This window comes from Argentina anserina, chromosome 1, assembly GCF_933775445.1.
Source record: "Argentina anserina chromosome 1, drPotAnse1.1, whole genome shotgun sequence".
Lineage (NCBI taxonomy): Eukaryota > Viridiplantae > Streptophyta > Magnoliopsida > Rosales > Rosaceae > Argentina > Argentina anserina.
Window position 1 is genome coordinate 8,490,941 of NC_065872.1, and position 21,916 is coordinate 8,512,856.

The 21,916-nt window shown below is 41.1% G+C and overlaps 3 protein-coding genes across 4 annotated transcripts; all 3 read right to left on the minus strand.

The window, feature by feature from the left end:
- Positions 1 to 212: 212 nt before the first annotated feature.
- LOC126784244 (uncharacterized) lies at positions 213 to 3,587 on the minus strand. Of its 2 annotated transcripts, none has more exons than XM_050509732.1 (3): positions 2,948 to 3,587; positions 1,304 to 2,774; positions 213 to 1,247 (listed from the first exon to the last, which is right to left on the minus strand). In XM_050509732.1, the coding sequence occupies exons 2-3, from the start codon at positions 2,465 to 2,467 to the stop codon at positions 669 to 671; spliced, it is 1,743 nt and encodes a 580-aa protein (XP_050365689.1). In that variant the 5' UTR covers positions 2,468 to 2,774; positions 2,948 to 3,587; the 3' UTR covers positions 213 to 668. The 2 variants fall into 2 exon arrangements, with proteins under 2 accessions (XP_050365689.1, XP_050365684.1); XM_050509727.1 differs by having other exon boundaries at positions 1,304 to 2,847.
- Positions 3,588 to 5,209: 1,622 nt separating this feature from the next.
- LOC126784225 (disease resistance protein RPV1-like) lies at positions 5,210 to 8,540 on the minus strand. The gene is given in 5 exon segments (XM_050509709.1): positions 5,210 to 5,985; positions 6,106 to 6,381; positions 6,506 to 6,706; positions 6,708 to 7,656; positions 7,825 to 8,540. Coding segments are annotated over 5 exon segments (2,580 nt in total). The 5' UTR covers positions 8,352 to 8,540; the 3' UTR covers positions 5,210 to 5,358.
- Positions 8,541 to 16,396: 7,856 nt separating this feature from the next.
- On the minus strand, positions 16,397 to 21,723 carry LOC126801169 (retrovirus-related Pol polyprotein from transposon TNT 1-94). The gene is made up of 3 exons (XM_050528640.1): positions 21,536 to 21,723; positions 17,951 to 18,010; positions 16,397 to 17,399 (listed from the first exon to the last, which is right to left on the minus strand). Exons 1-3 carry the CDS (start codon positions 21,721 to 21,723, stop codon positions 16,397 to 16,399), a joined length of 1,251 nt encoding a protein of 416 aa, XP_050384597.1.
- Positions 21,724 to 21,916: the final 193 nt, after the last annotated feature.

The window sequence follows — 21,916 nt, forward strand, 5'->3', positions numbered from 1 at the left end:
CACACCAGATGGCATACAACATCCATTTACAGAAAAGGGTTATATATGCTCTGATGTTGAGCAGCAATATGCATAGGCATGTAATATGACACAGTATTCTCATTCATATAGCCGTAACACAAACCTTGATTTCGAGTGATGTTAGGCCCACTAAAATGAACGTTTGGAAGAGCAGAATTTAACTGAACCACATCGAGGTATCATTGAAGTCAAAGATGATAATGTCATTGAACGCTGTAACTCGATCTCCATTTCAGCAGATAATAACAAAGATCTGACCTCTTCCATATGAATATTTATATTCTTATCGCCTCTGATAATTTGTCTAGTGGGACCATATTCAACAGGGAGTCCAAAAGAATAAAAATACTATACAAGAGGAGATATTTTGATGAGATTGATCATCAGTACGAGGACTCATAAATGTTTGTAGGAAGCAGCGTCTTGTAGTACATATGAACGATTTGATCACCAAATGTTCAATAAATTTGTTTCAAATTTTGCAAACCTTACATTACTGGACAACAATATGTTTTTCTGGACATGACTGGGCAACAATATTTTTATGCTGCGGTGGCCGATTTCATTTTTAATCTACGACATCACAAATTCAACCTGTTTGATGAGGTAATTGGATGTGCGTTAAAAGTTACAAGAAGATGTACTGCTCAATCTAATGTGTCATTTTCAGGCACTGATTGATGGAGATCGGCACAGTGCTGCTTAAACTCTTCCACGTCATGCTCGTACACAAAACGGTAACGAGCCTCACAACAGTCAGCACTTATCCCAGCATATGCAGAGAGGTCAGCAAAGAGGGCAGACTCACCATTTAACTGATGCAGAAACCAGCTTCGTGGTATGTAGGACAGCCAAAGGAATTTTCTAGATCGATGATGATGTGCGGCCAACGAATGCCACTTTAATTCTTCAGGAGTCATTAGAATTCGATACTCATTATTAGATGTCAAATCATTGATAATGGTGCGCAAACGACAGCCAAAGAGGTAAGAGGCAGAATTCTGAGCTGGAGAAAAATTATAAAATGATGCACAGAGAGCCAATCCTATCCAACTTTTGTCACTGCGTAGAGATGGTGCAGGTAGCTGGAGTTTCAGCTCCCACTCCCGCATCCACTCAAAGTACGAGCCCTGTCTCCGGGTCAGCGGAGTGTAACACCCAAACCAGCTCGGGATACTCAGACAAGTACGGGGAATTGCATTATATATAGAGTCCCGATCAAATTCCTATAATAATAAAAATAAATGAGAGAGAGAGAGAGAGAGAGAAAGAGGTACATCACCTTGATCTGTCCTTCAAGCATTGGAAAATTGCCACCTTTCCATTTACGTCCAATTTGCAACGTTTCTGGTACAGCAATATCCCGAATGCGAGGTAAATCATCAAAAAAAGAGGTACAGCATCCAGTTATTACTTTCCTGAAGCTCTCCTCCTCTTGTCGGTGCAAAAGATGGATACCACACGAACCCGCTTTCAAGATCGGGCAATTACTATACATTCTGGCCACCACATCACTAATCGCATTGAACTCCAACAGAAAAACACGGGGTATGTAGGTTACCCACACGAATCCACCACGATACAAATGCTCCAATAATTTTACTTTAGTGATGGAACACATTGGAATAGGGTTCAAGCAATAATCCTTCGATCTCAAGTGACACAGAAGTTTCACCACGGAGGGAAGTGGCACCCTGTCATTAACTGTGAATTTAGCACATATAACAAGTCCTCTCCAATTGTTATCATCACATAACTTCGGAGGTAAACTCATTTCTACCCTGGAACCATTAGAATAACGTCCACTGATGAAAAACAGTGGAAGTTCATGAGAGAGACAAATATTGTATGTGGAAGAAGGATTGAAATGCTTCAAAGCAGGAAGTGCATATCGTCTGTTACTGATACTGGCTGTCTTGGAATGCTGAAGCAACAACTCCAGACATCTTCTCCACTCTAGTGAAGTATAGGTTCCATACACTAGAGTCTCAACCATTACACATAAATGATTCAACAACGACGTTGTATCTTCTTCGGCAGCATACTCCTGGTTATCCCTGTTTTCAAAAAGACAGCCTCTGGAGTGGAATAATATGTTGAACTCAATAGAACCTTGATTTTGCTGGAAATAGCCTTTGTAATTCTGTAGCCGCTTTACTGATGAAGTAGAAGCTTGTTCTGGTAGTACTTGTATTGATCCCTCCACTCTATTGTCAGAACTTTTGGCAATTCCCTTCTTGTTCTCTGTTGTTTTTTTTATTTCACACCGATCGACAACTTGAGCTTCATTAATAGGATCTTCAACGACACGTATATGAGCCCCGGAACAAGGTTGAGCGACGACATGCTTTTCCCCTAATGTGCCTGCAGCAGCAGCCAATGAATGAATCAAGTCTGGCAAATCTCGCTCAAAGAGTAAACGGCTCCCACATACTTGAACCTCCATTTCCTGGTCAATAGATCTAAACAATGCACTAATACCCCGACATTGATTCAACCTTTGTTGAAAACATACACGTGGTAGATGTATTACAACAAGTTGATCTGATGTCCCAAGAAAACTGTCTAACTTGAGGGATCCTTTCAATACTATACTTGCATGATCATGACCACACAAATCAACATGAAACGGGTACTTTTAGCACCATCATTTGAAGCAGAAGCATGCCGAGTTAACATCACATATAGTTCCAGTCCCACCCATGTCTGATCATCAAGCAAGTTTCCAGTAAGTTGACAAATCGTTACATCCCCTGCATGGCCAGGAAATGAAATTACTGGAGCAGGAAAACCAAGATAGAAACAATTCTCACGTGCATTGCCTCCCTGTATAGATAGCATTATAATAGTAAATTATTTGGTCATCTATTCACAGAGGCTAGTGAAATAAAGCATTTTAAATTAGTTATAGGAAAGGAAATGAGACCTCATAGAGTATCAACAACTCTTCTCTGGGTTGGATGTTAAGGTTGTGTCTGCTCGAGCTAACTTCATTGAACGTTGAAGGAGAGCCTAGTTCCATCAATTCACCAGTCATTGTCTCATTCAATATGTACTTGCAATGATGATCAAAATTGGAATCGAGGTGTTGCATGGCAATCTGATTTCCAATTCCTTCTAAAAACTCTGCAGCGCCTTCCTCTGATATGAGAAGTATCCCACAACCTCTCACTTTTAAATTCGGTCTCTTTGTTGAAAATGTAGCTTGAAGTTGTGTGCTTAGCTTATCAAAAATCCCACCACATTTCCCCTCTCGTGGTTCATAGTGACAAAGTGCATATGATCCGGCCTTGAACCCTATGAAGTTTTGGAAAACTAGGCAATTATAATTTTCATGACCAATATCAGTGTCAAATTCACAGATAATTTCCACCAGTTCCCATGTCTTATTGAAATCGCCTTTCTCAAGGACTTCAAAAACAACAAACAAAGCAAATCCCATATACAAACTGTTACTGTCAGATAGCGGGATTGTTACCGAAGGGCCACTCATCCAATGACTCCATAGTTTTGGAATTCTCGCACTGTACGGAAAACGAATTTCAAATGGCTTTCTGGCATAAACTCGACTCTGTAAAGAAAGCGAGTTAAGAAACTCGATCAGTAAGATATGTGTGTGTGTGTGTGTGTGTGTGTGTGTGTGTGAGGAGAGAGAGCGAGAGACTGACCGCAGTGTATATAGGAAAAAGTAGTTCAATAGTCTTTGGGAACTGGAATTGGAACGTGGCTTGACTGATCATGATCCTGCTCAGATTTTTCGCAATGGATAAACCAGAACCCTTTTCCATAAGGGCGTACTGTTAAAATATCTGCATTATACTTCAACAGAGGACATTCTTGTGCGTGAACATGTTTTAGACTGAGGGGAAGATCATTTGGCAAGGACTGTAGATTACTACATCCAAACAAATGAAGTTCTTCGAGCCTAGAAAGGTTAGAAATGCTCTCAGGTAAACTCGCAAATTTGTTTTCACTCAAATTTAAAACCTGCAAATAGGTTAAGTGCCCAATTTCATGTGGTATGCTCAGTAGACTGTTTCCACCCAAATCCAATCGGTGCAAAGAGGATAAGCGACGAATGCCATCAGGAAAAGTCACCAAATTGTTCTCACCGAAATCCAAAATCTCCAGAGAGGATAAGTCACACAGGAGATCAAGGGCGTCCTTTGCTAGACCACACCTCCGTAGATTTAATGATGTCAAAGAGTTTAAATTTGAGAACCAAACGGGCAGCTGCAGACCTTTACATCCACAGAAAGATAACACTTGAACCTGTTCCAGGAACAAATACGACTGATGTATTCGTGTTATAGAAGTTTCAGAGGCATTAAACTCCTCCATATGTACCATGCGTTGCTGGTCAGATGGCAATCTTTTTATATCTCCGCAACCAGACAGATTGAGTGATTTCAGACTTGATGGGACTGGAATACTCCGAAGCCACCTGCAGCCAGACAGATTAATCGTAATAGGGCATTTCAAATGCGTACTCGGTATGGCCAGATACATTAACGCCGTTCCATCTAAATGCAATTCCGAAAAATGACTCATATCTCCATTGATATCTGGAAATCTTTCCAGTTTTGAACATCCTGAAAGAACAAATACTTCTAGAGATTTCAGGCTGATAGAATGAGGAAGGATCTCTAGATCTACACACCCTTTTAAACTCAAAAAGTTCAGATGTTGGAGACGCCCAACTGTTGAATGAACCTCATATAACTTTTCACAACCTTCAAGGTTCAGTTTCTTAAGATTTGGAACCCCATTCAAGTCAGGGATCTTCTTCAAGTCTTGGCAGTAGGAAAGATTGAGTTCTATCAGGTTTCTCAAACAAAACTGCATGCACGTGTAAAAGAGAGTAATTAGATAAATATCCAAAAGAGAAGTTCTTGAAACCACTATTGAACTCGACAATCAAACACAACGCATGTATATACAGGTAGACATTAAAAAAATCGATTGGTCCTTAACATGAGAGAGAGAGAGAAACCTTAAGAAGTTCAGGAAAGATTCCATCCTCCTCTGATTTTCGACAGTTTATAAAACTCAAGCCCTTCTGAGGCGAACGACCACGTACATCCAAATTTCTAAGACTTTCTGGAAGATCTCTTGACAACAACTGCAACTTGATACACTTATACAGAGAAATTTCTGTAAGCTCAGAAAGCTGAGAGATGCTCTTAGGTATGGTGGAAAAGTTGTTCTCGCTTAAATCCAGACTCTGTAGTGAGAATAAATCACCAATGTCATCAGGGATTGCTCCTTCTGCAAGATTACATCCACCTAGGTTTAGTGTTGTCAGAGATCTCAAACCTGAGAACTTTTTTGGCAACTCTAAACCTGTGAATCCAGTGCAGCCATGAAATACAATAATTTAAGATTCTTGAGGAGACAAATGGACTTGGGCACTTTTTTTATAGCAGTATAACACGCATCAAGCTCCTCCAGGTACTCCAAGCAGCCTATGTTATCCGGCAGATTCTCCATACTTGAGCACAGTGACAGATACAGAAATTTCATTGATGTCAAACTACTACATAGGATGCTTGGAAGTTCGTGAAGGTTCCTACAGCCACTTAGATTTAGCAAAACAAGGCCCTTCAAAAACTGGATTGATACAGGAAGCTCCTGTATAGCCGTGCCATTTAAATAAAGTTCTGCTAACGCATCCATGTTCTCCACAAACTCTGGAAATTGTTTGAGTTTTGAACATCCAGAGAGAATAAAAATTCGAAGAGATGTCATGCTGATGGAGTAGGGAAGGCTCTCTAGACTTGCGCAACCCTTCAGATTCAATAAATCCAGTTTCTTGAGAGCCCCAACTGATGGGTGAACTACTGATAACTCAGTACAACCTTCAAGGATCAATCTCTCAAGATTTGGAACCTTACTGAAGTCTGGGGTCGTGGCTAAAGATTGGCAGTGAGAAAGATCCATGAGTATTAGCTTTTCAAGAGATAGCTGTTACATAATACGAAAAGGAAAAAGTGAGAGACATTGGAAAAATTAACACATCGATCTTGGAAGAAAAGTCAACAGGTGTAAAAAAACATAGAGGACAAACCCAAAGCAAGAATATACCGTGCCATTCCATAGTTGTTTAATGCGGCTGTTAGGCATCTTGATTTCAACCAGATTCTCTGATGTAAACTCAGATGGCAGAAATTCTAGAGGACACTCGTGCCATTCCAGAAGTCGTAACTTTTTAGAGACGTATCTAAATTGCACATCGGGAAAGTTCACATTATAAATCTTCAGCAATCGCAAGTTGCTCAAGTTTGAGAACGGGTCATCCTTTAAAGACATTATTTCTTTTTCAGGCAAGCTTAAGAATAAGCCTTCAACAGCATTTGTCCCCTATACAAAAAACAGGGGAAGTTGATTAAATTATAGTTTGTAACATATATTTATCCTATAAGCAATGATATATTTAGAGGCGTAAATAAACTACGCAAACAGACTATTGACTCTTATCTCTTACCTGATTGTTCACGACCATGTTACAGGCATCTTCAAAACGCCATGAACTTCTGCCTGCGTTGTCGTCAAGCCACAACCTGCAGCGTTCACCCGGAGTATAAGATTTGTTACAAACAATATGCCAACCCAACCACCGTAGTAAATCATGCATCCACAGTTTACCCCTTTGAATTTTAATCAGAGACTTCTCGACGAGGTGTTTCTATTCCATATTCGAAAGTAAAGCCACAACCATTTAGTATCTTTCCTACACGAGACTTATCCTCGCCATTGAAGAAGCAAGCAATGTCTAGAAAGATCTCTTTATCTGTATCCTCTAATCCATCAAAACTTATTTGAAGCACCTTTAAAATGCCTTTATCCAGATCTTTATCATGTCTATCCAGTACCTCTGACCATATTTCTGCCTTTCTCCCAGACAAGTGTGACCCTAAAACTTTAAGAGCTAAAGGAAGGCCATCAGCATACTTTAGAAATCTCTTGGACAGCTCTTCAAACCCATATGGTGGATCGTTTTTCTTGAAGGCTTTCTGACACAATAGCTGAGAAGCTTCCTCCTCATTCAGTTTTTCAATCTCATATATTTTATCTTCTCGAACAAGGCACTCTGTCAATGTGCGCCTATCTCTAGTTGTTATAATGAGCCGGCTCCCTGAAGCCCAGGAATTCTCTTCATCCTGCATCCCCGGTGCTAAACCTTTGAGTTCATCGAGTTCATCAACATTATCTAGAACGATTAGCACCTTTTTCTTGTACAGTACCCTCTTTAACATCTTGATCCCTCTTCCAACAGTGTCTATATTGATGTCGCTGTCCCCGAAAAAGGATCCACAGAGAAGTTTTTGCAACTCGACTAGAGCTTCTTTTTCAGAATACGAGCTACCGTTGGAAATGGAAACAAAACCGCTAACATCAAATCGTTCATCACGCTTCATCTTATAGAAGACTTCTTTTGCCAGAGTTGACTTACCACTGCCCCCCATCCCCCAAATTCCAACGGCAAAAACATCACTTGACCTTAGATCCAAGTAAGACTCCATCATCTCAATACGCGCATCCATTCCAATTAAATCTGTGTCCGGCTCGTATAACACTGAATAGCATATGTCCCAAATCCTTTTAGCTATTTCCTGAATAACTTCAGATTCTCCCCTAAAAATTGACAAACAATTGCGTACTATTACTTAACAGTTCCTCACCTATAACTGGAAACATAGAACAATTGTATATTGATACTAGAAATCAACACGTCAACGTATTTCCTACTATGGCTATATCAAACTAACTTCAGTTAAACAAGAAAAGTGACTATAGAATTACCGATTATATGTCACATGCCATCCGGAGAGATTGACTACCTCCTTCAAAGCTTCCCTCCAATTATCAACCTTGGTGATATTGTCCTTGAAATTGGTCTGGTGCTCAGCAAATGCCTCGCCGTAGTTCCCAGTCTGCTTCCTGATCTCAGATGGCTCCACATGATAAAAAACAGGAAGAACTTCCAGTCCCCTCAGCTTATTGCATTTAACAATATGAGCCAGCTCATCAAGACACCAACTTGAAGTTGCATAGTTAGGCGAAAGAACCGCAACCACAAATCTGGACTCTTCAATTGCTTTCAGAAGCTCCGGCGAGATGGATTTCCCTTTCTGAAGCTTCTCCGTATCTCTAAATACGTTGATTCCTCTCTGATTCAACGCATAGTGCAAATGGTCCGTGAAACTATTCCGGGAGTCCTCTCCCCTAAAACTGAGGAACACGTCATATTTCCAAGTAGAGGGTGAAACAGATGATGATGAAGAAGGCACTGTTTGGGTGTTGGACGAAGATGACGAAGGCATATCCATATCAAGTTAGATGATGAAGCTACTAGCTTTGGTATTGTCTAGGTGGAACTGGTAGATGCACACTTTCATGTTCCGCTGGATGAAGAACAAAGGAAGACGAATACGCGTTTACCAGGAAATCAATAAAAACTTTCATTACTAGCTAGGAAGCAGATCTACTCAATCAAAATGAGTTGACCTTGACGTGCTAGCCAGCACATTCCAAAGCTGTAACTAAGTCAGTACTTTGGAAATGTAAAAATATATAAATAAATATCCATGTTCATAATAATTATAACAATCATTAAATTATCATTGCAAGCCCTTCATTCTACCAATTTTTTAAGATGTAGGTTGCAGCCGGGACTTTTATATGTAAATTGTTTTTCTATTACAAAAAAAAAATATATATATATATACGGATATAGAACCACCGATTTACAGAAATGCCAACTGAAGCTGATACATCAAATCCCAAAAAATCTCTGAATGATATATACCACTTCACCAGCAGTAATACTACATATTGCACCCTACTTACAAAAGAACATATTTACCGCGTAGATGCAAACTTCTGTACAAAAAAAAAATGTAAACAAGAACCACAGTGACAAAAGCTAATTACATGATGAGAATGAATTAATAGGTGATCGAGATTGGAGAGTTAAACTACTTATGTAGAGTCAGAATCACTAAAATAAAGTACTAAACTAGCCCAATGACTAATTCTCAGAAAAGAAATCCTGCTCGAGGGATTCACACCCATACCTAAACCACTCGGACGTTTCATTTCCGCAATCGTAAATCTAAATCCAATACAAAAGAATACGAATTTCTGGGGGCATAATAGAAGGGTTAAGATGGAACCTTCTTTCTCCGCGGTGGCGATCAATCGCGTTCCGGCGTTCGACTGTGGCGGGCGGCTGATTTGAGATTTGCATATAACCTGGGTATTTATAAGCAAACTACCTGCTTTAAACTAGAGCCGTTGGATTCACTTCTCTCCAATCTGACGGCCCCGAGACAAATAAGGTATGAAGCTACCACCACATACGGACAGTAACAATCACAAAAGAACACGGCGGTAAACACAGAGGGGCAAAATTGCCTTTTAAAGCATAGCTAATATTACTTATTGCCGTAAGTACAGCTGCTGAGATAAATGGGTGGTAACGTTACATTACTCGACATGTGAAATTGGATTGTTCACTACATCACAGGATCTATAACTGGCCAGTGGAATTGAACGCGCACCATTTAACTGATGCAGAAACCAGCGCCATGGTATGTAGGAAAACCAAATGAATCCTCCATGCCGATGACGACGGCTCTCGGCCCTCTTAGATTCTTCATTGCTCAGTTGATACTCGTGGAGGGATGATAAATTATTGGTTTCAGTGCGAAAACAACAGCCGAAGTAGTAAGAATCAGCTTTCGGTCATTTTCCATCGTTATCTGGATCAAGAACAACATATGATGCACATAGAGCCACTCCTATCCAACTTTTGTCACTGCATAGAGATGGTGCAGGTAACTGGAATTTTAAGTTCCGTAGGCGGGTCTCAAGGTCGTACTCAAACCAGCTTGGAATGTTCCTAGTAGGGGAAGTTGCATTATATACAAAGTCCCGATCAAAGTCCTACAAAAATTTATACAAATGAATGAATGAACGAGTGCTCAGTGAGAGAGAGAGAGAGAGAGAGAGAGAGAGAGACCTTGATTTGTCCTTCAAGCATCGTAAACTTGCCGCCTTTCCATTCATTTGCCAAATGACGAATGAGAGGTAAATTATCAAAGAAAGAGATCCAGCACCTGTTAATTACATTCCTAAATTCCTCCTCCTCTTGCTGGTGCAAAGAACGGATGCAACAGTTGGCCACTCTCAAGCCTGGGCAATTTACATAAATTCTGGCCTCTATTTCAGAAACAACACTGAACTCCGATAGCAAAACACGGGGTATGTAGGTCACCCAAATGAATCCACCAAGATAAAACGGCTCCAGTAATTTCTCTTTGGTGATGGAAAACATCGGAATAGAATTCAAGCAATAGTCCTTGGATTTCAAGTGACACAGAAATTTGACCATGGAGTCAAGTGAATGCTGATCATGAACTATAAAGGCAGCACATATTATAACTCCCCTCCAATGGTTATCATCAGACAACTTAGGAGGCAACCTCATTCCTACACTGGAACTAAACGACATGTGACCTCTCAACCACAGTGGAATTTCCTTGGCAGAGAGACAAATATTGTATGGGAAGGAAGGATTGAAATGCTCAAGGGCAGAAACTGCATGTTCATTTAAACTGATAGTGGTCACCTTGGAATATTGAAGCAACAACTCAAGACGTCTTTTCCAAAGTTGAGAACTGTCTCCGCAATTATACTACTACGTATATGATTACTAGCCAACAATGACCCCAAATCTTCTTCTGCAACATACTCTTGGTTGCTAGAACTGTCTTCTGAGAGACAACCTTTCGAGTGATGTAATATAGAAGGCAGCCCAACATAATTACCTTGATTATTCTGGAGATAGCATCTACAATTCTTTCATGATCATGAGCACACAAATCAACATGAAAGAAAAACTTATTATGCTCCTTACTCAAAGAAGATGTACACCGACCAAATACAACATATAGTTTCAATCCCACCCATCTCTGATCATCAAGTAAATTCGCAGTAATGTTACAAATGGTTACGTAGCCTGCATGGTGATAGATAAACCAGGTGGGAATTGAAATTACTGGAGAAGGAAAACAAAAGTGATAACTCTTCAGTCTCTTCGCATGTCCATTAAGCCCCTGAAACAAGCACAGAATCTAGTCATAAGTACTATATGACGAACCAAACTAGTGACCCTAGTGAAGTACTGAATGATAATGGGGGAGAAAAACAGACACAGACCTCATCTGGTGTTGATAGCTCTGCTCTGCATTGGATTTCAGAGTTACGATCCTAGTTCCCATAGATCCTGGTCTAGTTCCATCAGATCATCGGTTGTGGTCTCATCTAATATCTCCTCACAATGTTGAGCAAAATTGGCATCCAGGTGTTGAATAACAATCTGATTTGTTAAATTTTGAACAAATTCTGCAGCCTCTTGTTGGGATATTAGATGCATCCCACACCATCTCACTTTCAAATCTTTTATCTCAGCCAAATTGCAGGAATGAGCACTCTTGATTGTCAATGGATACAGCCTGTTTGGAGTCATCTTCACATGAGCAATAAGACCCCTTTGAGGATCATAAACTTCACAAACACCATCCCTCATTGTAGACACATAACCCTTCTCTTGAAGTTGACCAATACTCAATAAATTGCTTTTCAAGGCAGGAACATAATAGATATTTGAGATTGTTTCAACATGATCAGCTTTAGTTCTAATACGAATATCACCCTTCCCCATAACATTGACAGTAGAATTATCACCAAATCTCACAGCAGTACGAAATTCTTCATCCAAAACTGAAAAAGAGGACTTACTACCACACATATGATTGCTGCACCCGGAGTCTAAGTACCATGTATAAGCTTCAGGCTCCTCCTTCTCAAGATACGCCATTAATAGTGTCGCCTCTTCATCTTCCTTTTTCTCTGCAAAATGAGACTACTCACCGAACTTTTGTTTCTCTCTGTGAAACTTCGCATTACACTCATCCCGAAAGTGACCAAACCCATGACATCTGAAGCATTCCACCTTGGACTTATCAAAATATCCTCTACCTCTGCCTGAGGATTGATGTTCATGCTCTGATACCAACTGTCACGGGCTGACTTACTACGCAGCGGAATATGACCCGTGCGGCGCCAAGGTTACTCTTAACCAATGCCAGCCTAACTCAACATGCATCCATGATGCCAACTTTCTTTTCTCACTTGTGCGCTTCCCGTGTCATTCCGGTCTTTATCTCTTACATTTCTTTCTTATGAGGTTCCACCAATGAAAGCTACTCACGCATGAGTCTCACAACTTGTGACTTATCGATCGCTTCCTCGTGTCATGGTACTCCCATGCCACTCGCCCAACCGATAGGCTTCCATACCATCCACATATCGATCGCTTCCTCATGTCATGGTTTTCCCACGACACTCGCCCAAACGATAGGCTTCAATGCCAACCCCTTACCGATCGCTTCCTCGTGTCATGGTGCTCCCATGACACTCGCCCAACCGATAGGCTACCATGTCAACCCCTTACTAACAAGCGTGCACCTTGCACCTTGTAGCAGGCGGCATGACAGTAGGCCGAGACATTGATGGTCCTCGCTTCCATTCTATCTGACCGTCCCTCGGAAGCATACACACGTTACTTGCCTCATGAGCATCCATCATCGTGCTCACTCGGCATATAGGCATCATTTGTCACACTTCACCCATGGGGATAATCATATGGCCAACCCGGCCCTAGGGTGTTAACTTGTTGGGCGAGGCTCGCCTCCACAGCTTGCATCCCACATATCATCCCGACACATATCCGTCTTGCCAGCATACTCTTTCATAGGCCACTTGCCCGCATATGCCCATTATAGGCTTCCTTCCTTCTAGCACGAATGTCAGAGTATAAGAACTAGAAAGCAAGATAATTATAGAGAGTATTGGAGCTGAACTGCATTGATATTATTGACTGAAAGCAAAGCTCTCTTAAATAGAACGTACAAAACAAACTAAGCATAAATTCTGGAACGGCTAGCTGCTAACAAACCCTATTATAAAGGGATTCCTAAAGACTTGGTAAATCAACAAACTCCCAGTAGACTAGGACTAGGACTTATTCAATACTAATCCAAACTAAAACACTAACATTTCCCCCCTTAAACTGATAGCCATCAGCATATCAGTTTACACAAAAAACTCCAGCAACTTAGTCCACGTGCATCAGTAGAATAACCAATGACTTCCTTCAATGAACACACACCAAGTAGTTCCCGCAGCTTCAAGAAATTAGTAATCTTGAGTGGCTTGGTTAGGATATCATCAACTTGATCTTCACTTCTACAATGAACCAACTCAATAACACCATCTTTTGTCAAGTCACGAAGAAAATGATACCTTACATCAATGTGTTTGCTTCTCCCATGTAACACTGGATTCTTCGATAACTTGATGGCTGAGATATTATCACAATAAACAGCAGTAGATTCCAACTGAGGAAAATTTAATTCACCAAGCATTCTTCTTAACCACACTGCTTGACAAGCACATGCAGCTCCAGCAATAAACTCAGCCTCCGTCGTCGACAAAGAGACAACTTGCTACTTATTTGATGACCAAGAAACAGCTCCACTACCCATCATAAACACATAACCAGAAGTACTTTTTCTGTCATTCACATCTCCAGCATAATCACTATCAGTAAACCCCATAAGCTCTGACTTCTCTCCCTTCTTATAAAAAACACCATAATCAATTGTACCTTGCAAGTAGCGCATGACCCTTTTTGCAGCTAGAACATGTTTCTCAGATGGCTGCTCCATAAGCCTACTAATAACACTCACTGCAAACATTATATCAGGCCTTGTTGCAGTGAGGTACATCAAGCTACCAACCATTTGCTTGAAAAATATGTTGTCAGCTTTCTTGCCTTTAGGATCACTAGCCAACTTCAAACCCGGTTCTGCTGGGGTTGTTATTGAGTTGCAGCCATTCATCTCAAATTTCTCCAGTACCTCATGTGCATACTTCTTCTGTGTAATAAAGATCCCCGCAGCTGACTGAACTACTTCAATGCCAAGGAAGTAATGCATCATTCCCAAGTCTGTCATATCAAACTCCTTCATCATAGACCTCCACAACTCATCAAACATCTGCTCATCATTGCCGGTGTAAATCAAATCATCAACATACAAGCACACAAACAAATATTTCCCTGCAGCTCCGTTTTTGACATAAAGAGTATGCTCATATGGACACTTCTTGAACCCAACACCAGCAAAGTAGGCATCTATACGACTATACCAAGCTCTAGGTGCCTGTTTTAGTCCGTAAAGAGCTTTTTTCAGCTTGTACACCTTCTTCTCACTCCCCTCTTGCACATAACCAGTAGGTTGCTCAACATAAACATGCTCTTGCAACTCTCCATGTAAAAATGCAGATTTAACATCCAACTGGTATATAGGCCAATCATTTTGTGCTGCAACTGAGATCACCAACCTGATTGTGTCAAGCCTCACAAATGGAGCAAAAATCTCTTTATAATCAACACCAAACTCTTGCTTGTATCCCTTTGCAACCAGACGAGCTTTGTGCTTCTCCACTTCTCCCTTTGCATTCACCTTAGTCTTGAACACCCATTTCACTCCAATAGACTTCTGCCCTTTTGGAAGATCAGTAAGCTCCCAAGTATCATTCTTCTCTATTGCCATTATCTCAGCATCCATAGCATCCTTCCACTTCTTCTCTTTCATCGCATCCTCAAAAGTTAGAGGATCACAGTCTGCAAATAAAATCAAATGCGCAAGCTGATCATCATCAGAACCATCAGAAGCAGAAGTAAATTCACCTCCACTTTCATAATCAATCATCCATGCTGGCCTCTTTCTAGAACGAGGACTGGGAGGATCTGATGTCTGAGCTTCACTTTGTACAACTGGAACAACTGATAACTGAGGTTGCTATGGTGGCACTTGCTGCGGTGACTGAGGTTGCTGAATTTCATCTTCTTCAAGAGGCATAGGAATTTGCTGCTTCAAAGAACCATCATCACTCCACTTCCATATCTTTTCCTCATCAAATACCACATCCCGGTTGATCACAATCTTCTTAGTTACCGGATTATACAACTTGTAAGCTTTGGACTGCTCACTCACACCAAGAAATATGCACCTCTCACCCTTGTCATCAAGCTTCTTTCTTTTCTGATCTGGAATGTGAGCATAAGCAATACAACCGAAAATTTTGAAATGATCGACTGCAGGTTTACCTCCATGCCATGCCTCCTGAGGAGTCATGTTTTGAACAGCAAAAGTAGGGCTTCTGTTCAATATATGAATACTCCAATTCACTGCCTCCGGCCAAAAAGTCTTCTCAACACCTCCTCTTGCAAGCATATTACGTACCATATTAATGATAGTACGATTCTTCCTCTCACATACACCGTTTTGCTGCGGTGTATACACCGATTCTTCCTTATGCCATGCAACGCACAGAAACTCACAAACTCATGTGAGTTGTATTCTCCACCACGATCAGTCCATAAGATCTTAATTGGTCTGCCAGCCTCCTTCTCAACTAAAGCTTTAAAGCTTCTGAATGTAGCAAGAGCCTCTGACTTCTCTAACAAAAAATAAACCCAAGTCTTCCGGCTATAATCATCAACAAAAGAAATAAAGTATCTCTTTTTACCATTTGATTCTGGAGTGATAGGCCCACAAATGTCAGAGTGAACAAGCTCAAGTGGTGCACGGGCTCTCCAAGCTTTTCCTTTTGGGAATGACTCACGGTGTTATTTGCCAACACAACACTCTTCACACACCTTGTTGGAAGGAGAACTGATTTGGGGAAGACCAGTAACCATCTTCTTCTGATATAGTGTCTGCAAACGATTAAAATTCAAATGACCATAGCGGTAATGCCACAGCCATGTTGAATCTTTTATCTCAGCCAAATTGCAGGAATGAGCACTCTTGATTGTCAATGGATACAGCCTGTTTGGAGTCATCTTCACATGAGCAATAAGACCCCTTTGAGGATCATAAACTTCACAAACACCATCCCTCATTGTAGACACATAACCCTTCTCTTTAAGTTGACCAATACTCAATAAATTGCTTTTCAAGGCAGGAACATAATAGACATTTGAGATTGTTTCAACATGATCAGCTTTAGTTCTAATATGAATATCACCCTTCCCCATAACATTGACAGTAGAATTATCACCAAATCTCACAGCAGTACGAAATTCTTCATCCGAAACTGAAAAAGAGGACTTACTACCACACATATGATTGCTGCACCCGGAGTCTAAGTACCATGTATAAGCTTCAGGCTCCTCCTTCTCAAGATACGCCATTTATAGTGTCGCCTCTTCATCTTCCTTTTTCTCTGCAAAATGAGACTACTCACCGAACTTTTGTTTCTCTCTGTGAAGCTTCGCATTACACTCATCCCGAAAGTGACCAAACCCATGACATCTGAAGCATTCCACCTTGGACTTATCAAAATATCCTCTACCTCTGCCTGAGGATTGATGTTCATGCTTGAAACCTCCTCTACCACCTCTGCTATGAAAATCAGGGGATTGACCATCATGCTTTAGTCCGCTCCCACTGCCATATCTCATACTTCTGCCTTTTCCTCTCCATACGCCTCTGCCTCTGCCTCTAGCTGGAAAAGCACCATTTGTTGATATTTTTAGGGCTGCTGGCTCCTCTCCTCTACTCCGATTGAGTTTTTGCTCATGAACAAGCAATGAACTTTGTAGCTCATCGACTGACATCTCATCAATGTTCTTCGACTCTTCAATGGAGCAGGCTATATAGTTGAACTTCTCGGTCAAAGATTGAAGTATCTTATCCACCACAGTAGCATCATCCATCTGTTGACCGTGAGTCCGCATTCTATTTGCCACAGACATAACTCGAGAGTAATAATCTGTGACAGACTCACCAACTTTCAACTCAAGAATTTCAAAATCCTTGCGAAGTGCTTGAAGTTGAAAGCATTTCACCCTTGCATTCCCTTCATACTTCTTCTTCATGGAATCCCATATTTGCTTCGCAGTATCCTTTTGAAGGATTGTATCTAAGATCGTGCGGTCAATCGCCTGAAAGAGATAATTCTTCGCCTTTAGATCTTTCAGCTTCAACTCATCCAACGTCTTCCTCTGTGCTGCGGTTATCACCTCCCCCGCAGCAGGCTCAGTGAAGCCTGTCTCAATTAGGCTCCAATACTCCTTCGATCTCAGGAAGTTCTCCATTAATAAACTCCAGTGATCATAATGCCCATCAAAGCGTGGAATGGAGGGCTGCACATAGTTGTTATTCTCTGCCATTACCCTTGCTGCTGCAAGACACTCACACACAATACTGCTGCTTTTCACCTCAGGCCCAGTAGGGGCTCTGATACCACAATGTCAGAGTATAAGAACTAGAAAGCAAGAGAATTATAGAGAGTATTGGAGCTGAACCGCATCGATATTATTGACTGAAAGCAAAGCTCTCTTAAATAGAGCGTGCAAAACAAACTAAGCATAAATTCTGGAACGGCTAGCTGCTAACAAACCCTATTATAAAGGGATTCCTAAAGACTTGGTAAATCAACAAACTCCCAGTAGACTAGGACTAGGACTTATTCAATACTAATCCAAACTAAAACACTAACACATCCCAGACCATCTCAGTTTCAAATCCGGTCTCTTGGTTGAAACTGAAGCTCAAAGCAGTTGGTTTGCTTCATCCAACAACCAACCAAATTTTCCACTACGTGGTTCATAGCAACAAAGTCCATATGATCCGACAGTGAAATCTATGGAGCTTTGAAAAGCTAGAGAACTGACAGGACCAACACTGGTATGAAATTCACAGATAGTCTCTTTAGATTCAACTCTTGTCAAAATTGTCTTCCGGAAGGATCTCAAAAGCAATGAAGAGAGTGAGTCCCATCCATGTACCGTTTAGTCGGATTGTCACAGAAGGGCCACTCCTCCAACGACTGCAGATCTTCGGAATTCCTGTACCATGTGGAAAACGAATTTCAAATGGCTTTTTACCATAAATTTCATCTTGTACCATGAATTTCAAACGAATTTCAAATAACTATGCTCTCACAATTTCAAGCCTTTTTTCATAGAAGTATTTGTCACAGCGGCCCCTAATAATCCTGCATCTTCATTAATCTCCAAGGCATATTTACGTTGACTGATAAAGATGTCACGTTTCGAAGTTAAAACCTCGATGCCAAAAAAATACTTTAAGTCTCCAAGATCCTTGAAATGAAATTAACTATGCAAGAAAGTCTCAAGTGTATCACTTGTCTCCAAGTCATTCCCAGTAATCAATATATCATCAACATAAATCAAAAGTGCAGTAAATAAATTTCATTTCTGCTTATTGAACAATGAATAATCAGCTTTAGATTGACCATACCCGGCTGACTTTACTGCATCAAAAAACTTCTCAAACCACTGCCTTGAAGCTTGTTTCAAACCATACAGAGACTTGTGCAATCGACATATCAGATTCTCCTCCCCCTGTCGCGGAAGACCTGGCGGAGGAGATATATATATTTCCTCTGATAAATCACCATGAAGGAAAGTATTATCACATCCAGTTGGTGTAATTTCTAATGACGAGCAGCTGCTAAAGATAAGAGACAACGAACAGTAGTAATTTTAGTAGTAGGGGAAAAAGTCTCATGATAATCCACACCTTCTAACTGAGTGAAACCATTCGCAACCAACCGGGCTTTATAACGTTCAACAGAGCCGTCTGCTTTGTGCTTGATCTTATATACCCAACGACAGGCCGGAAGTATGGTAAGAGTCCATGTGCCATTAGCCTCGAGGGCTTGCAATTCAGAAAACATGGCTCACTGCCATGCCGGATGAACAACTGCCTCAGAGTAGGTGCGTGGCTCAATGACATGACTTATCTGAGCCAAGAAAGCCTGATGATGGGGCACACACCGATGGTAAGAGAGATAGCTAGCCAACGGGAAACGAGATCCTTTAGTCGGACCAGGTAACAAGAAAGACGACAGATCTGAGTGAATGGAGCGAACATTGTAAGTGAGGCGGTATGGTGGTGCGATTGGCGGCTGGAGCGACGGAGGGGGATGGGTACGGTGGTGGGTGGGGCGATTGATGTGGGAGGATCAAGCGGAGGTTGGGCAGAGAGTGGTGGACGGCGGGAGTATGTGCGGAACATAGGTGGTGGAGGCGGAGGTGGTGGCGGGGAGGGTGAAGGAGAGGGTGAAACTGTCGTGGATGGACATGGAGGAGAGTGAGGTGGTGAAGTTTGTGGCTCAAGTAAGGCCATATCGAAAATGAAGCCATTGATATCAGATGAAGGAAGGACCGGGTCGGGTTCGTGTATTTAAGCAAAAATTGGGCCGGGTTGGTGGCCCAAATGGTCTAAGGCTGTATAAGGGAAGATATCTTCATGGAAATTAACATCCCAACTGGTAAAAACTTTTTTTGTAGAAAAATCATAGAGCTTAAAAGCCTTTTGACCAACTAGATACCCGATAAAGAGGAATTGAGTAGCACGTTGATCAAACTTATGTGAAGGATGAACATTTGTGGCATAAGCTAGACACCCAAAAACACGAATATGAGAAAAAGAAGGAGGTTTGGAGTAGAGTAGTTCGAAATGAGTTTTGAAGGAAAGAAGAGGTGTGGGTAACCTATTGATGATGTGAACAGTTGTAAGTGCACAATCACCCCAAAATTTTGAGGGAATGTGAGCTTGGAATTTTAATGCCCGAGCAATTTGGAGTATATGACGATGCTTACGTTCCACAACCCCATTTTGTTGAGGTGTGTAAATGCAAGAATGGTGGAAAACAACTCCATTGTCAGAAAAGAAATGACGAAGTGAGATAAATTCAGCACCATTGTCATTGCCAAAAATTTGAATGCGAGAGTCGAATTGCGTAAGAGCATAGTTAAAAATGTTTTATGAGAGGTTGTGCTTCACTCTTATGTCGCATTAGAAAAATCCAAGTAAAACGTGAAAAGTCATTAACTATTGTGAGAAAATAATGAGCACCCAAAAGTGAAGGATGTTGATGACGACCCCAAATGTCACAATGAATAATTTCAAAAAAATTATTCGAGGAAATTTTGCTATTATAGAAAAGTAAACGATTCTGCTTTGCCATAGGACATATGTGGCAAGCTTTATTTGATTGAATGGGAAAATTCATAATATGTTTAACGATGAAACCTAAGCATGGTGAAGACACATGTCCGAGCCTATTGTGCCAGAGATCAGTGGAGGGTATAAAGAGGTTGTAAGTAGACTGTTTGGTTGTGGAGGTAGGTTGTTCATGGACTTCTCTGTTGCTAAGGCCACCAAATAGTATAATCCATCACGTTGTTCACCCAAACCAATCCTCCTTCTTGTAGTCAGATTTTGCAATATGCACCAATAAGGATAAAAAGTCACTGAACAATTCATGCCTCTTGTCAAACGACTAACTGACATCAAATCAACTTTAAATTTTGGCACAGATAACACATTATGGATGTAAAAATTGGAACTTAAGGGCAGTGATCCTTTTGCGACAATAGCAACTTTATCCCCACTTGGTAATAAGACCGGAGGCAAGAAACATCGATTATCAGCATGAATTAATTCAGTTGATGATGAAATATGATCGGTTGCCCCGCTATCGATGATCCAATTGCGGGAAGCAATCTTGGACAAACCTGGTTTAGTTGTAACATTAGTTTTCGGAGTTGTATTGGCATGAGAGTTGGATCTTGGAGACATACTGCTCACGGCTGCCATAAATTGATTAAATTGGGATTCAAATAAATTGACTGAAGGCCTATCATGAAAACTTACAACGCTAGAAACGTTGTTGGCAGATGGAACTCTAAAATCAGTGTTTGGATTCGACTTAGGAGTGGAAGTCTACTGAGTTTGCTTCACCTTTGGGTGACCAAGAGGATAACTGATCAGTTCAAAACAAGTCTGAGCCCAATGTCTAGGGTCTCCACAATAGACACATTGAGGGCGGCCTCTCTCTGATCCTTATCGCCGTTCTTGAGAACTAAATCTTCCAGAATGTGGTCGGGGTTTGGCTCAGATCTCCCCCTACCCTGATTGAAACTGGGCCTGCTACCTTGTTCTTAATTTGTGAATTTGCCAAAGTTTCGGACCGCCATGGCCGCACTACTGCTGGACTCCGCTGGATGTGTAGCACTGAGGAGACGCTGCTTTTCTTCTTGGGCAACAACAACGTAAGCTTGGCGGACTATAGGTAAATGGTTCATCAAAAGAATCTGACTATGAATAGAACTGTAAGTATCATTCAAACCCATCAGAAATTGCATTAGTCTTTGTTGATCTCCTTGGGAGCTGTGTGGAACCTCAGAATAGGAAGTCAATTCATCCCAAAAACCTTTGAGTTTTGTATAATAAGCTAAGATTGATTGTTGCTCTTGCTTATGACAAGCTACATCTCACTGAATCTCAAAAATTTGAGAGGCATTACCTTGTGAAAATCGTTCATGTAAGTCCTTCCATACCTCTTGAGCCGAAGAGTAATAGGTGAGACTCTTAGCAATGTCTTGACTGACAGTGTTGGTGATCCACTGCTGTACCAAGTCATTGACCCGAGTCCATGTCTTGTAGCCATCTGGATCAGTCTTTTCTGAAAGAGACTCAATTGTGTCATTGATATGCCTGGTGAAAAAACATCATCATCACCAGCCATGACGAATGTATCTAGGACAACAGGTTTGTGTATCTAGGAGGTTGATGTATCTAAGACAGTAGGTTGGTGTATCTAGGAGGTTGATGTATCTGGGACAGCATGTTGATGTATCTATGAGGTTGATGTATCTAGGACAACAGGTTGATGTATCTATGACGACATATGGCAGTGAGACTAGAAGTTAATGGACAGC

Excerpts from the sequence above, each read along its gene's own strand:
- LOC126784244 (XM_050509732.1), bottom strand. The coding sequence starts at position 2,467 with ATGGAGGTTCAAGTATGTGGGAGCCGTTTACTCTTTGAGCGAGATTTG. Across the intron at positions 1,248-1,303 it reads TGCTTGAAGGACAGATCAAG|GAATTTGATCGGGACTCTAT; the intron begins GTGATGTACCTC and ends TTATTATTATAG.
- LOC126801169 (XM_050528640.1), bottom strand. The coding sequence starts at position 21,723 with ATGGCTGGTGATGATGATGTTTTTTCACCAGGCATATCAATGACACAA. Across the intron at positions 18,011-21,535 it reads ATTACTCTTCGGCTCAAGAG|GAATTCCGAAGATCTGCAGT; the intron begins GTATGGAAGGAC and ends CACATGGTACAG. Across the intron at positions 17,400-17,950 it reads TGTGACAATCCGACTAAACG|AGCCCCTACTGGGCCTGAGG; the intron begins GTACATGGATGG and ends TTGTGGTATCAG.